Source organism: Suricata suricatta, chromosome 1 (genome assembly GCF_006229205.1).
Source record: "Suricata suricatta isolate VVHF042 chromosome 1, meerkat_22Aug2017_6uvM2_HiC, whole genome shotgun sequence".
In the NCBI taxonomy this organism is placed as follows: domain Eukaryota; kingdom Metazoa; phylum Chordata; class Mammalia; order Carnivora; family Herpestidae; genus Suricata; species Suricata suricatta.
The window spans coordinates 73,195,821-73,210,835 of NC_043700.1; the positions used below are offsets into that span (position 1 = coordinate 73,195,821).

General features: G+C 34.3%; 1 protein-coding gene and 1 long non-coding RNA gene across 2 annotated transcripts in view; one reads left to right on the forward strand and one right to left on the reverse strand.

Moving 5' to 3' along the window:
* The window catches only part of IQCM (IQ motif containing M), a 426,883-nt gene that overhangs the window by 206,519 nt on the left and 205,349 nt on the right, over window positions 1-15,015 (forward strand). The window contains exon 8 of the mRNA XM_029954957.1: window positions 394-452. Within this exon, the coding sequence (XP_029810817.1) occupies window positions 394-452 (59 nt within the window). The remainder of the gene's footprint in view (window positions 1-393; window positions 453-15,015) is intronic.
* The window catches only part of LOC115304743, a 75,319-nt gene that overhangs the window by 278 nt on the left and 60,026 nt on the right, over window positions 1-15,015 (reverse strand). The gene's annotated exons all lie outside the window — the stretch shown is intronic.

Below are 15,015 nucleotides of genomic sequence, written 5' to 3' on the forward strand. Positions count from 1 at the left end.
GGTGTAGGTAAAATGTTAGTCTATTCATAATAGGTTACTGTGCCAGTTGTTAGGGTGGAGTTCAGTGATATAAGCATCATTGTGAAATCTGCAACAGGATGTAGCCACTTGTGGCTGGCACAGTCTAAACGTTCATATTCTGTCCACTTGTGGTTGTGCATTTCTCAAGTGGTCTCCTGGCTCCTGACATCCTAAGGCCTGTGACATTCCTGACTCCATCTTGGATGTTTCAGTTCATAGTCTACGTACAAATTTACATCAGTGTTTAGGTTTGTAATATATATTAGAATGGAATAGTTCTTTCTCCATTTGATAATAGAACATTAGTGAAATTAGAATTTTTCAGACATTGAAGTTGTTTTCCTACTTACATTAACTCTTTCTCTGTTCTAGAAAACCTTACTGAAGAAAGAGCAGAAGCCTATCCAGCCAGAACCGAGGCCACAGCCCAGGTATGTCTTTTATGTGATCGTAGAAAAGTATAAATGAATGCGCTTGTTTTTGGTTTTATCTTAAGTATGTAGGTTTAAAGAGGTCCATGTGGTTGAAAGCTTGAGTTTTTAACATATGTGTTTTAGTGTTTCCATTTAATTTGACTAAGGCAAGAATAAAAATTCTTTTTTTCTTCTGAATATATTAATGATCATTCAGTATACCAGCTGAATTTTACTGTATAGTAGCTGAGAAAATCAGTATAAACAATAGTATATAATGTTTTAGCTGTTTTGTTTATGAGAAATAGAGTACTATAATTTGCTATGGTAAAAGCATGCCTTTCAATCACTCTATGAGAGATTCTTAACATGTTTTGCTATTACATGTATCAAAGTTTTTGACAACTTTTTGTGAAAAACTATTAATTTTGTGAGATAGATTGGATAGTATGAAGGAAAGAAGAGATGGTGGAAAGGTAATATTGAATGTTCTCAGAAGGGCAGGTCTCACACCTGTGCTTTCTTATTCATTAATAATACATTCATTTATTAAGCCACCAATATTATTTTAGTACTAATGAGGTGCACAGTGCTGTGCCAGGTCATGTAGATGCATAGAGCAAAGAGGTAGACCTTGGAGACTGAAGTTTGTCAGAAGCTACCAGTTGAGAATTCTAAGCCTCCTGTAAATACAGGTTTATTTAAATCTATTATTCAGGCTACCTTCTCCTACTTTATATCCTTCTTTATTCCTCCTCTCATTTACTCAAAGTATGTGGCTCTACCAGGTCTGTAATTTCTCTTCCATAATTCCGAAAATTAGAAAGCTCCAGAAACTGAAAGTTGATGTCACTTCAGGTGGTGCTAAAATTCCCTAGTGTCAAAAACTTGATCTCAAGTAACAAGTGAGTATGATTATTCAGTTTTTACTCTTCCTATTTTATGTGAATATTCATATTTTGCCTATATATTAACATTAATTACATTAGCTAATAAATATTGATGTGTTTTATATTAGGATACTGGCTCAGACCCTGCTTGAGTGTTACATAATATATGGTAAATATACTCTATTAATTTCCTAAAATTTGAAAAATAATGTAAATTCCAAAATACATATGACTCTAAGTTTCAAGTTCTGTGGAATTGCACTTATGGCAATTCTAGGCCAAATTATGGCTATGAAAAATGCAATACAGTTATTTAAATATTCAATAAATAACTGTCCAATTTAAGAATGATTATTACCTGAGACCTAGTCTCATAATAAATTTAGCAATAGCACTCAGTCTGGGCTTATTGTGTACTTGACTTTGTACTTCCATATAACTCCGATAAGAACACAGTGATGTAAGTATTTTATTATCACCATTTTATGAATGAGAAAAGTGAGGTTGATTTTTCTCATTGGGGTCATCCAGCTAGTTGTCAATGGAGGTGGATTAAAAACTGGTTCTTGGGGTGCCTGGGTGCCTCAGTCGGTTAAGCATCTGACTTCAGCTCAGGTCATGATCCCACAGTTTGTGGGTTCGAATCCTGCATCAGGCTCTGTGCTGACAGCTAGCTTGGAGTCTGGAGCCTGTCTTCAGATTCTGTGTCTCCCTCTTTCTCTCTCTGATCCTCCCCTGCTCATGCTCGCTCTCTCTCTCTCTCTCTCAAAAACAAAACAAAACAAAACAAAACAAAACTAGGTTCTTTAATTACAGATTCATAGCTATAATGCTATAATCTAAATTGTGCCAGAATGATGCATGACTAAAATTTCAAGCTCCGGGAAGGCAAAGATTGTTGATTCTGTTTGCACTTTTATTTATAGCTCCTGCCATAATCTCTGGAATATAGTAGAGCCCAGAAAATATAACTGCATAAGTGAACAATATCCAGAGGAAAAGGAAAAACAGATTTGTATCTTGTTGTATTGAGAAAACTTTCCTTCTGTCTTTTATAGTTTATTCATTTAACAACAAATATGAACCACCTGCTGTTTTATGTGCTAAAGGCAGATTGAACAAGATAGACTCTTTACATCTATGAAACTTAAAGCCTAGGCATAGTTTTCCAGTGTTGTTCATGATGGAAGGAGTTAAAAATTGGAACATAAGTCCTATCGAGTGATGGAGAGTTAGTGAGCACCTCAGTCTTTCCATGAAAATCTTAGAAGGCCAACACCTAAGAAGTGGAAACTATACCTTAGGACTAAGGGATTCACCTTAGTACTAAGGATATAACAAATTGGTTTGCCCTCATGAAAGTATAAAACTGAACCTTGAGAAGTTCAAGATGATAAATTAGTAACTCAGCCTCCAAATACAATGATTAAAAAAAGCAACATTTCTTCAATGACAATAACAGAATTTATAATCTCTATAATGTAAAATGTTTAGTATACATTAAATAAAATACCAGACATGAAGAAACAGGAAAATCTGGTTTACATCAAGTAAAAATATATCCCAGATATTGAAATTAATGGGCAAAGAGCTTAAAAGCAGCTATTGTTGATATTCAAGAGCTTAAAAGAAAAGATATTCATAATAATAGAAATGCCAGTGCAGAAATAGAAACTATAAAAAATCAGATAAAAATTCTGGAACTGAAAAATACAGCATCTTATATGAAAGTATCATTGGGTGGGTTTAACAGCATATTGGGAAAGGCAATAGAAAATGTCAGTAAACTTGTAGATCAGTAGAAACTAATCTGAAACAAAGTAGACAATAATTGAGAAACAAAATGAACAAAATCTGGCTGACCTATGATTTAATATCAGGTGGACTACAATATAAATTCGTGTCTCAGAAGGTGAAGAGAAATAAGAGGCAGAAAAAACAGTTGAAGAAATAATGGCTGAATTTTTCCAAAATTTAATGAAAAACATCTTTACATATCCAAGATCATCAAATATAAGCAAGATAAATACAAGAAAACCCCATGAAGCATAGTCAGAGTTGAGGATCTAAGGCAAAGAAAAAACTTTGGAAATAAGTGGGGGGTAGAGGGAATACACATTATGAGGAGGGTTACAATTTTAAGAATGTTGGATGTTTTCTCGTGAGAAATGATGGAGATCAGAAGGCAATGAAATTATATATTTGAAGTTCTGAAAGAAAAAAACTATCAACTACTAATTCTATATCTAACTAAACTATCACACAACACAGGCTGAAAAATCAATTTTCAGTTAAAGAAATGAGAATTTATTGCCAGTTGATCTGCCCTTCAGAAATGTTAAAGGAAATTCTTCATGCTGAAAGGAAATGACACCTGATGGGAATTTTAATCTAGAAGAAGAAATAAAGAACACTGAAAATAGAAAATCTATGTTGATCAATTTAAAAGAATAATTCTAAAATATTTCTTTAAAATCGTTTACTGCAAATTTATAACATTATTATGTTACTTATAAGTTAGGTACATGCAAATATGTGTGACAAGAATAGCTACAGAAATGGAGTTATTCTCTTGGAAATTTCTTTCATTTTATATATAGCAATATTAATTCTCAACAGTGTGATAAGTTAAGAATGGATATTACAATTCCTAGAGCAACCACTAATACAAAAATGCAAACCTAAAGGGTAGTACAGCAACTAAAATGGAATCGCAGAAACTGGGTAACCCAGAACACGGGAACGGGGAACATATTGAGTGAATAAAAAACAAATACAAAATGGTAGACTTAAACCCAACTGTAGAGACATTTATAATAAATATACAGAGTAAACATTATACTTAAATGTAAGAGCTTGTTGGGCTTGATAAAAAAGTAAGAACCAACTCACTGCTTTCTCTAAAAGATGAATGTAAAGACGTTAATTAGAAGTAAAACGATAGATAGGGCGCCTGGGTGGCTCAGTTGGCTGAGCATCCAACTTCAGCTCAGGTCATGATCTCACAGTTCATGAGTTCAAGCCCTATGTCGGGCTCTGTGCTGACTGCTCAAAGCCTGGAACCTGCTTCCAGTTCTGTGTGTCCCTGTCTCTCTGCCCCTCCCCTGCTCATAATGTGTCTCTCTCTGTCTTTCAAAAATAGATAAATGTTAAAAATTTTTTTAAAAAGTAAGAGAATAGAAAATAAACATTGAACAAAAACTAGCAGAAGAGTGCTAGAGTGGCAATATTAACATCAAAGTAGTGTGCAAGGACTATTTCCAGAGATAAAGAGGACACTTCATAATTATAAAAAAGATCAATTAATCAGAATTAGATAATAATCCTAAATATGTATGCTATACTAATAGAGATTCAACATAAATAAAGCAAAAATTGACAGGATTAAAAAGTAATATGTATAACAATTTCATAAATATTCCTGGAAATTCTCCCATGCCTCTTATTAAATTCATCAAAATAGGAAAATTCATCAAAAGAATAAATAGTAATATTGCAGATTTGAACAAGCTACCAATGAATTTAACCTACTTGACATTTATAGAAGACTACATTAAACAACTCTACAATATACATTCTTTTTAAGTGCACATTTAACATTCATTATAGAAATAAGAAAACAGTGAAATAACAGAGAAACAGTATAGCAAATTAACAAAGCCAAAAGTTGGTTCTTTGAAAACATTAATAAAATTTATAAGGTCATTACAAAATGGATTAAGAAAAAGAAGAGAGAAAACATAAATTCCAATATTAAAAATAAAAAAGATGTGAATGACTTCATGCCTACTATGTGCAACAACAAAGATAAATGGACAAATTCTTTGAAAAAAGATAGCATGCCAAAATGGACACAAGAATAGATAGAAAATTTGGATAACATGTCTTTTAAAGTATTTGTTATTAAAAAAAACTTTCCCCCAAAAAAACTTGTTTTAAAGAAAAGAAAGCTATTTTTTTAAATAAATAATTTAATGGTGTTAAAACTAGCTTATCTTCTTATGTAAGTCTTTTTCCTATAAATATTCTTTACCTGGTTAGTTTGACCAGGAAGTCTTTTTTCCTCATAGGTGTCACTAAATTAAAATCTAGTCCAGCCCTTTCAATGATTAAAAAATTGTACAGTCTGAAAGATGAGTGTTTGTTATAGTTATTTTACTGGAGTCAGCTAATCTGAATGCTAAACATTTTCCTGTACAGTCTACCATCTGTTGCAGGCATAAAGAGCTGTGGCAAGGTTTTGCAGGGATATCTAGCTTATTTTTGCAGGGATATCTTAAACATTTTAGAGAATGATGGCTAAAGGGAAGTTTAGAGGTCTTTTGATTAAATACTTTTAATTTGTAGTTGAGAAAACGGAGATTTGAAAAGATTAAGTGACTTCTTCTAGGTCACAAAAGTGAAAAATCAGAACTGTTAACTAGGATCCAATCCTTAATTCTCAGTATTCTTTTTATTTTTAATGTTAATTTATTTTGAATCAAGGGAGGGGCAGCGAAAGAGGGAGAGAAAGAATCCCCAGCAGGCTCTCTACTGTCAGTGCAAAGACTACCATGGGGTTCTATCCCACAAACTGTGAGATCATGACTGAACCAAGACTGAGAGTCAGATGTTCAACTGACTGAGCTACTCAGGTGCCACCCTCAATATTCTTACCAGTTATCTTTCCTTATGCCATTTGTTGTCTTAAATTTTAGCTGCCTTTCTGATGATCACTGAACAGAAGAATACTGAAACTGGACTTAATTGAATTAGCAAATCTTAGAGTGGCTCTAGTGATTAAAAAGTGCCACTAGAATAGAATCCCAGGGAGAAGGAAGCAATGTGAAAATAAAGCAAAATGGTGAACAGTATAAAACTATAAATCACATACAGACATATTTCATTGAAAATATCTTAGTGAAACAATATTTTCTTGTTTATCTGAAATTCCACACCATTTCTGTCATAGAAATTCCAGGAAACTTTAAAATCCAAATGTTGAGACACTATAAACTTGACCTGAAGGATTTTTCTTCTTAGGGAGGAATTTCCCATATATTTTCAGCTCAAGGTTTCCTTAGAGCCTGCATTAGGTAGGGTCTATTATAACCTTCTATCAGTCATCAGTCAACTTCAGTGAGATACTGGCCAATTTCTAAAGCACATTTGCATTTCAAGGGTGAAAATATATCACTCATATATTACCACTATCAGGCTACAGTAAATACAAGAGAGTGTGTTCCCCAACTCCCTCTTCTTAGTTATAGAAAAAAAATGATGGAATTCATTTACACATGCCCACAAGCTTTGCAGGCACCCTCCACATTTGGCAAATAGGACTGCTTTGTGTGCTCACTCAGCATTATTTTTTAAGGAGACAATCTCTCGTCTGCTAAAAGGCGGGGCTAGGAAATTTAAGTAAATGAAAAATGCTGTCACTGCATTTGATTTGGAATTATGGCAAATTGGTGTACCCACTCCTGTTTTGGGGGGGTAGAAGAAAATAGAACCTGTTGGCCTCCTAGGTAAATGATGGTTGAAAAGGCAGAGTCATGATGATTTCTGCCCTACTCTTCAATGATGGTAAGCCTAAGGGACAGGTTTTCAAGTTTCTATCTTTTTCTTTTATCTTCTTGTTTTTCAATTATCAAGATCTCAAAATTTAGAAGAAGAAAAGATGGCATAGTAGTGCTTAGGTACACATGCCTGTTCAAATAAATATGTGTCCAGAGGTACAAAAGACTTTTCATTAGCATTATTACTAAACAAGGAGCTGCAATCCTCAAAAACGGTACATTTAGGTTAAATTTAGTAGGTTGCAAACTCCAAATAGTGACTGCTTGCTTTTATTTTTCTTAAGTGTACACATTTGTGTATTTTTATGAGAGAGATGTGATCTTATTGCCTTAATTTTCTAATTCTGGTGCAAATATTTTTTTCATGCACATGCTTGCCCAACATTTTTAGAATATGATTTTCATAAATGAGCATTTATAAAAATGATATCTGAGAGGAAAAGAGTTGGGGAGAGATAGGGACACAAAACCTGAGAGACTATTGAATACTGAAAATGAATATTGAAGGGGAAGGGGGAAAAAGAGGTGGTGGTGATGGAGGAGGACACTTGTGGGGAAGAGCACTGGGTGTTATATGGAAACCAACTTGACAATAAACCATTTAAAAAAATAAAATAAAAAATAAAAACAAATACTTTGGTCTATGAAATGAAACTCAGGCATCCCAGAACAACCGTGTATGCTTGATATCACTTCCCAAGCAGGCCTTTTTGAATATCCAACTCATACAACACTATGTTTTTCCCCATCAGCATTCAAAACTTCAAATCCATGATTTCATTTGCTCAGCTGTCCTTACTCTCTGTAAAACAAGTGTACAAAGGAATGGCTCAAAGCTAACGAATGCCTCCCGGTGTGAATTAATGTAGTTGTACGTTCTTTAATCACAATAATGAATAATTTGCCATCTCCCTCATACAAATGCAACTGCAGTACGTAATCCTCCACAAAATTTGAAATAAATTTAATCTTCAGACATTCATAAAAAATAAAATAAAATAAAAATAATATCTAAATGATTTCTACTTCAATATTTCAATTTAAATAATTTTGAAATTATAAAAATGACACAAGTTTCAGAATATTATTAGAAATCCATAGGATTAAAGTATGATTGGGACACTATACTGGATGGCTCTGTCCGTTAAGCATCCGACTTCGGCTCAGGTCATGATCTCACGGATCATGAGTTTGAGCCCCAGGTCAGGCTCTGTGCTAGGAGTTCAGAGCTTGGAGTCTGTTTTGGATTGTGCATCTCTGTCTCTCTCCGCCTCTCCCCCGAGTCACCCTGTATCTCTTTCTCAAAAATGAATAAATGTGAAAAAAGTTAAAAAAATGTATGATTGAGAAAGACGGAAACCATTATTAAGGGAAGGCTAAGTTAAGCATTTCAAAGAAAAGCCAAGTGATATCAGTTCAATTAGAATTGTCAAAGGAACATTTTTGGGAGTTTTATTGTATTTTAAAACAAAATACTTAATATGAGAGTCCAAATCAGAAAGAATTAAAGACAAATAGATGTAAGTCCTAATTTTTAGTTTAAAGGTAATGTCTACAGGAATTATGTATATATGTTTATTTTTTTACCTCAATAGAGCTAAAATTGGTGTTTTGCAATGCAGTAAGATCTTGTCTTCTCCTAGTATCATCTTTTAAAAAATCTCTTCATTAACTTTTTTATATCTAATTCATTCTCTCTTATTTTTATATGGTATCTTTAATATAAAGTATCAAATGCCATTTATATTCTTAGGTCAAGGGAAATAATGCATCAGCACACACAGAGTCTATTCTCAATATCTAAGCGAAAATTGTGAGCCAGGAGCTTTATTGATTGTAGTCTATTGTACTATTACGATGACATTGTACTTTATTTTCTGCGAATAGATTTTCTTTATATAAATAAACAGTCTTCTTTGAGGTCTACTTGAATTTGTTTAGTATCTCTAGCCATATGGCAAAATTTTTTTCCTTCAGATAACCTATTGTATTCCATGAATAAGGGTCTTATTTTTTTTTTTTGATATCTTTCTGCAGTGAGCTGTTAATTCCTTGAAGATTCATATGACCTTCGTGATAAATTTTCCTTTTGTTGAATTTCTAAAGCACATAATTGTTTTTTTTAAGGACTGATTTGCAAGTAAAGAACAGAACAGTTGATGGATCTTTAATTCATAGAGGAAAAACATTCTGTTGTTGATTCATAATATTAACTTTCTAGTTGTAGTAAATCCAGAGGATGGTCATCACCTTTCACCTTTTTAGGATTTGTTTCAATTCTGGATGATGAAAATATTATTTGAATACATCATCGATGAAAAAGTATACCATTTTGGAACCCTGAAGTTCCTTATTATTTTTTTTTTATTCTTTAAGATTTTAAGTGTCCAGATATATGGAATAATTACATACTTTCTCCTTACTATTTTATAGTATACTGGAACCAAAATATACTGGATAATAGTAGCAGGATATGAATAACCAATATGTTTCTGAAACATGAAATTGTACTTTCCTCAGTTTTCTCTTTTTTGATATAAAAATATTATACATTTATTGTCTATAAGTATAAAATTCACACTTCAGAGTCTGGAAATATAGGTGGATACTTGAATGTTTCCTTTATAGCTCTGAAGTTACTGTATTTGTTCATTACCGTTTTTTCTTGGATAGAGTCAAGTCCTTTTATTTTATATCAAAACACGTTTTACAGTATACCACCTGATAACTTGCCTTTGATCTCTTCTTGAAATTTTGTTGCTTAGTAATGTAATATTAGCTTATTTATGGTTAGTATCTTCCATGAGCAGTTCTTTTCAGGGTCAGTACTCAGCCTAAGCAATTATGAAAATAAATTTATGGGAAATAATATTTCCCTAATGATACTTTCATTTGTGTGTTTTGTCTTTGGAGATAATAAAATCCCAGAGTTTAAGGAAACTTAGAGATTTTCTACTGAAACCCTCTAACCAAAGGGTGCATTTTTATAATATAGTCCATATAGTCTCTACTTGAAAACTCCAGAGATTTATAATGTTTCTGGTTAAGTGACATCCCTTTTAATTCTAAGAACTTCTGAGATTTTTCAGTTATCTGTGTAAAGCTCATTACCTGTCTCCCTTGAGCTTGTACCTGTTTGTCTTCTTGAAGCCACTGCCTTAGTTACTAGTCTTCTCTTTTTAGATTAAGCCCCTAAGTATGTATTTACATATATAATGGTTTTAGAACATATTCATTAGAATGGCAGTTCAACTTAGTTTAATCAAAATGATACTTAAATATATATCCTCATGTAAATGGAGATTCGAAGAGTATAGAGTATGGTAGGCATCTGTTCTTTGTATGTTTTTAACATTTCAGGTCAACTGGTTCAACAGACTCAAGTGCAGTTGGCCCTTGAACAATATGGGTTTGGACTACAAGGGTCCACAGATATGAGGATTTTTTGTAATATAGTGCTGTAACTCTATTTTCTCTTCCTTATGATTTTCTTACTAACATTTTCTTTTCTATAGCTTACTTCATTATAAGAATACAATATATAATACATATAGTATATAGAATATGTGTATGTTATCAAAAGGCCTTCAGTCAACAGTATGCTATTAAGTTTTGAAGGGAATCAGAAGTTATATGTAATTTTTTATTGCACAGGAGGTCAGTGCCTCTAACCCCTGTGTTCTTCAGAGGTCAAATGTAATGTCTTAAAAATGTACTCTTTTCATTCATTTCAAATCTCTGCTTTTTCCTGCTTGGCTTTAATACTCTTACTGAAGACTTTTTCTCTATGGGTTAAGGAAAATGGCTGCTTTCAGCTATTTGCAATTGACTTACTTCCTGCTCTTACCAAAAAGAATGGTCTCTTATTACACATCCACACCTACTAACCCCTGCACCCTGAATTATTCTGGCTGAACTTTCAGCATGGATGACACAATCAGCCCTAGATAAATCATGTAGAAGTCACATGAGTGATCTGGATGAAGTGCTATTCTGCAAAAGTCCAAGAGGTGTGTAACACAGGAAAGGAACAGGTGCTCACTATACTCAAAAGTATCCTTTTAAAAGTATCTTGCTCAGCATTAAAAGAGCTCAGGAGAGCCTGAGTGGCTTAGTTGTTTAAGCGTCTGACTCTTGATTTTGGCTCAGGTCATGATCTCATAGTTTTGAGATAGAGCCCCATGTCAGGCTCCACACTGTAGAGATTCTCTCTCCCTGTCCCCCCTCCCTCAAAATAAGTAAATAAATTAAAAAAAATAATAAAGTATGTTCCTTAGGGGAAAAAAAGGATTTCAGATGTAATTTTATTTATATAAGGTAGAATGGAATGAAACTGTCAACATCATGGATCAATGCATGAAGCCCATAATTATGTCAGTTTTGGTGGGCAATTTCATAAGGGTAATACTCCCATTGATTTAAATTATGAAAAACAAACAAAACCCCCAAAAAGCAAATTCTGAGACCTCAGATATTCTAATTTGTCCCAATTTTGTTCTCCTTTCATCCCTCCTTCTCTTTCTCTGCACCTCTTTTCTTCCCTTCATCTACTAAATATTGCCAAGCACACAAGGAAAAGCCATTGCTCTTAAGGAATTCAGAGCATAGAGGGGTGATAGACCCAGAGGTAATGATAAAGTAGTGTGGTAACTGCAATATGGAAGAAAGTACCTAACCGTCTCCATGGGTCTGAGAGGAATCCTTTGTGTAATCATATGTATTAAGCAATTGTATAGCTTTGGAAATAAAGCTGTCTCATCCAAACATTGGTTTTAGCTCCTTGTCACATTTATCTTACATATTACTTTTCAAGAATCTTATACTTGCCATGACACACATTTAAAATTTTATCCTCCACCCCTGCTAGCACTCCCTAATTGCCTTCCCACTTTATTTTATTTTATTTTTTTTTAATCATAGCACATATTGCCTTTTAACATACTCTGTAGTTAAGTTGTTTACTATGATTACTGTTTGTCTTTCCCACTTGAATATAAGCCCAATGTGGACAGGGAGTTTTCTGTGTTTTATTTATTAGTGTATCCCCAGTGCTAGAAAAGCATCCTACAATGAATGAATGAATGAATGAATATTTTTCCAATGCATGAATTAAATTTTTGGATTTTTTTCTTTGTCAAATGCATTTTCTTCCCTTTCTAGCCATTTGTAGTCCCCCCCCCATTTCTACTGCTTATTGGTATCTTTACTGTAATAACCATCTCTCAAAATTGAAGTAATTATGTACTCCTTTCTCTAAATCTTCTCTCTTATATTCCTTATCTCAGCTGGTAATGATACTAACCACCCTATCACCTAAGACCACCCAATCCGCCTATAATTCTCTACCTGGTTGACAAAGAGTTTATGAGAACCTTGAAAATTACCTTTCTGACATTCAGAAACATCATAAATAATAGCAATCTAGTAAAATCAAGACAAAAATACTAACAAAATTAAAGTAAAAGAAATAAATTCAAGATGGCATGACATTCTTTTCATATACATTCTGACTCTTGGCACCATTACTACTTTAATTACATGCCATTCAGTTGATAACTGATAAAATCTGGTCCATACTTACTGGTCCATAATTTGTGTAATTTTTATACTCTTTCCTCTTCAAAAGTGAAGACATTTACCATTCTCCAGATTTCTTATATCACATTCATCATCCAGTTTCTCAAAGACAGCAGATTAACAGTGAATCTGGAAAATTATTTGTGTGAGCCCAGAAAATTTAACTAAGAGTAGCTTCAGTTTTATTTATGAAATCTTTTCAGTTTGAGTTCTCTCCTGTGACTGTTCTATCCTTTTTAGTATGATGGTCATTCTTCTTAAGCAACACAGAAACAAAACAGCCTGAGATAACTGCATTTCCAATAAACTCCAAGTGATGCCAAATGCTGGTCCTCAGATCACACTTTGAGTAGCAAGCTAGAGGGTGTATTTGACTATGTCCAGTGCTCCTCTCAACTTCAGTTCTGTAAGTCCCTAGGATGACTTAGTTGCTTTCTACTAGAGTTATCAAGTTAATAGAGAGTAATACCTTGATGGTACTCCAGTGCCATTATCTTGTGATATCAAGAAATTTGGGGAAATAACTACCAGAGAACTGTATCTCCTGGGTAATGATACCATCTCCAAAGTATTTTCATTTGACCACACATTTCCCAGTGTTCCAGGCCTGCCTTCCTCAGGATTGTGCCTCAGTAGTGTAAGAAGAAGACAAAAGCAGCTAAATATAGGTCAAATCATTGCTTCAAGTATCAGTTTCTTTTCCCTGATATCGTTTTATGGTGCATGGTGTGTTCCGTGTGCTCATCTTCAACTACCCTAGCTTTCCCTGGCTTTTAGAATGTCTACTTTAGTCTGAATCTTCAGGAACTATTGGTCCCCTGCTTATGACTTTTGCCAACAACTTTGAAACTTCCTCTTAGTTGTTAATTATAGAATTTTGGTGATTTCATTTTATTACTTATATTCCTGTGTAAGGATGCTACTCAAGAAAGGCATACACTCATGCAGGAGCAAGGTTGGCAGTAGACCATTGGCAGCTTAGATCTCTCAATATGTCCAGAATCCAGCATCAATGAGAGTCACCAAATACCATTAGGTCAGCACTCATCTGTTTTTTTTTCAGTCTTGTCCAATTGGTTGGCAATACATTACACCAGTAGGCAGGCCAAAGAGTAACCAAGTTCTGATAGTTGAATTCTCTGATTAAACGGTGTTGGAAGCAGCAGAAAGAAAATCAAGAAACTGATCCCATTCACGATTGCACGAAAAATCATAAAATACCTAGGAGTAAACCTAACCAAGGATGTAAAGACCTATATGATGGAAACTATAGAAAACTTATGAAAGAGATTGAAGAAGACACCAAGAAATGGAAAAACATTCCCTGTTCATGGATCGGAAGCATAAACATTGTGAAAATGTCATTACTACCCAAAGCAATCTACACATTCAATGCAATCCCCATCAAAATTGCACTAACATTCTTCTCACAGCTAGAACAAACTATCCTCAAATTCGTATGGAACCACAAAAGACCCCGAATAGCCAAAGTTATATTGAAGAAGAAAACCAAAACAGGAGGCATCACAATCCCAGACTTTAGCCTCTACTACAAAGCTGTCACCATCAAGACAGTATGGTATTGGCACAAAAACAGAAACATGGACCAATGGAATAGAATAAAGAACCCAGAACTGGGCCCACAAATGTACGGACAATTAATTTTTGACAAAACAGGAAAGAGTATCTGATGGAAAAAAGACTCCCTCTTTAGTAGGTGGTGCTGGGAGAACTGGACAGGAACATGCAGAAGAATGAAACTAGACCACTTTCTTACACCATACACAAAAACAAACTCAAAATGGCTGAAGGACCTGAATGTGAGACAGGAAACCATCAAAACTCTTGAGGAAAAAGTAGGAAACAACCTGCTTGACCTCAACTGCAGCAATTTCCTACTCGACACATCCCCAAAGGCAAGGGAAATGAAAGCAAAACTGAACTCTTGGAACCTCATCAAGATAAAAAGCTTCTGCACTGCAAAGGAAAAAATCAAGAAAACTAATAGGCAACCAACAGAATGGGAAAAGATAGTTGCAAATGACATATCAAATAAAGGGCTAGTATCCAAAATCTATAAGGAACTCACCAAACTGCGCACCCAAAAAACAAATAGCTCAGTGAAGAAATGTGCAGAAGACATGAACAGACACTTCTCCAAAGAGGATATCCAGATGGCCTACAGGCACATAAAATGATGCTCAACATCACTCATCATCAGGGAAACACAAATCAAAACCACACTGAGATACCACCTCACACCAGTCAGAGTGGCTAAAATGAATAAATCAAGAGACTATAGATGCTGGAGAGGGTGTGGAGAGACAGGCACCCCCCTGCACTGTTGGTGGTAATGTAAACAGGTGCAGCCACTCTGGAAAACAATGTGGAGGTTCCTCAAAAAACTATCCATAGAATTCCCTTATGACCCAGCAATAGCACTGCTAGGGATTTATCCAAGGGATACAGAAGTGCTGATGCATAGGAGCACATGTACCCCTATGTTCATAGCAGCACTGTCAACAATAGCCAAATCATGGAAAGAGCCTAAATGTC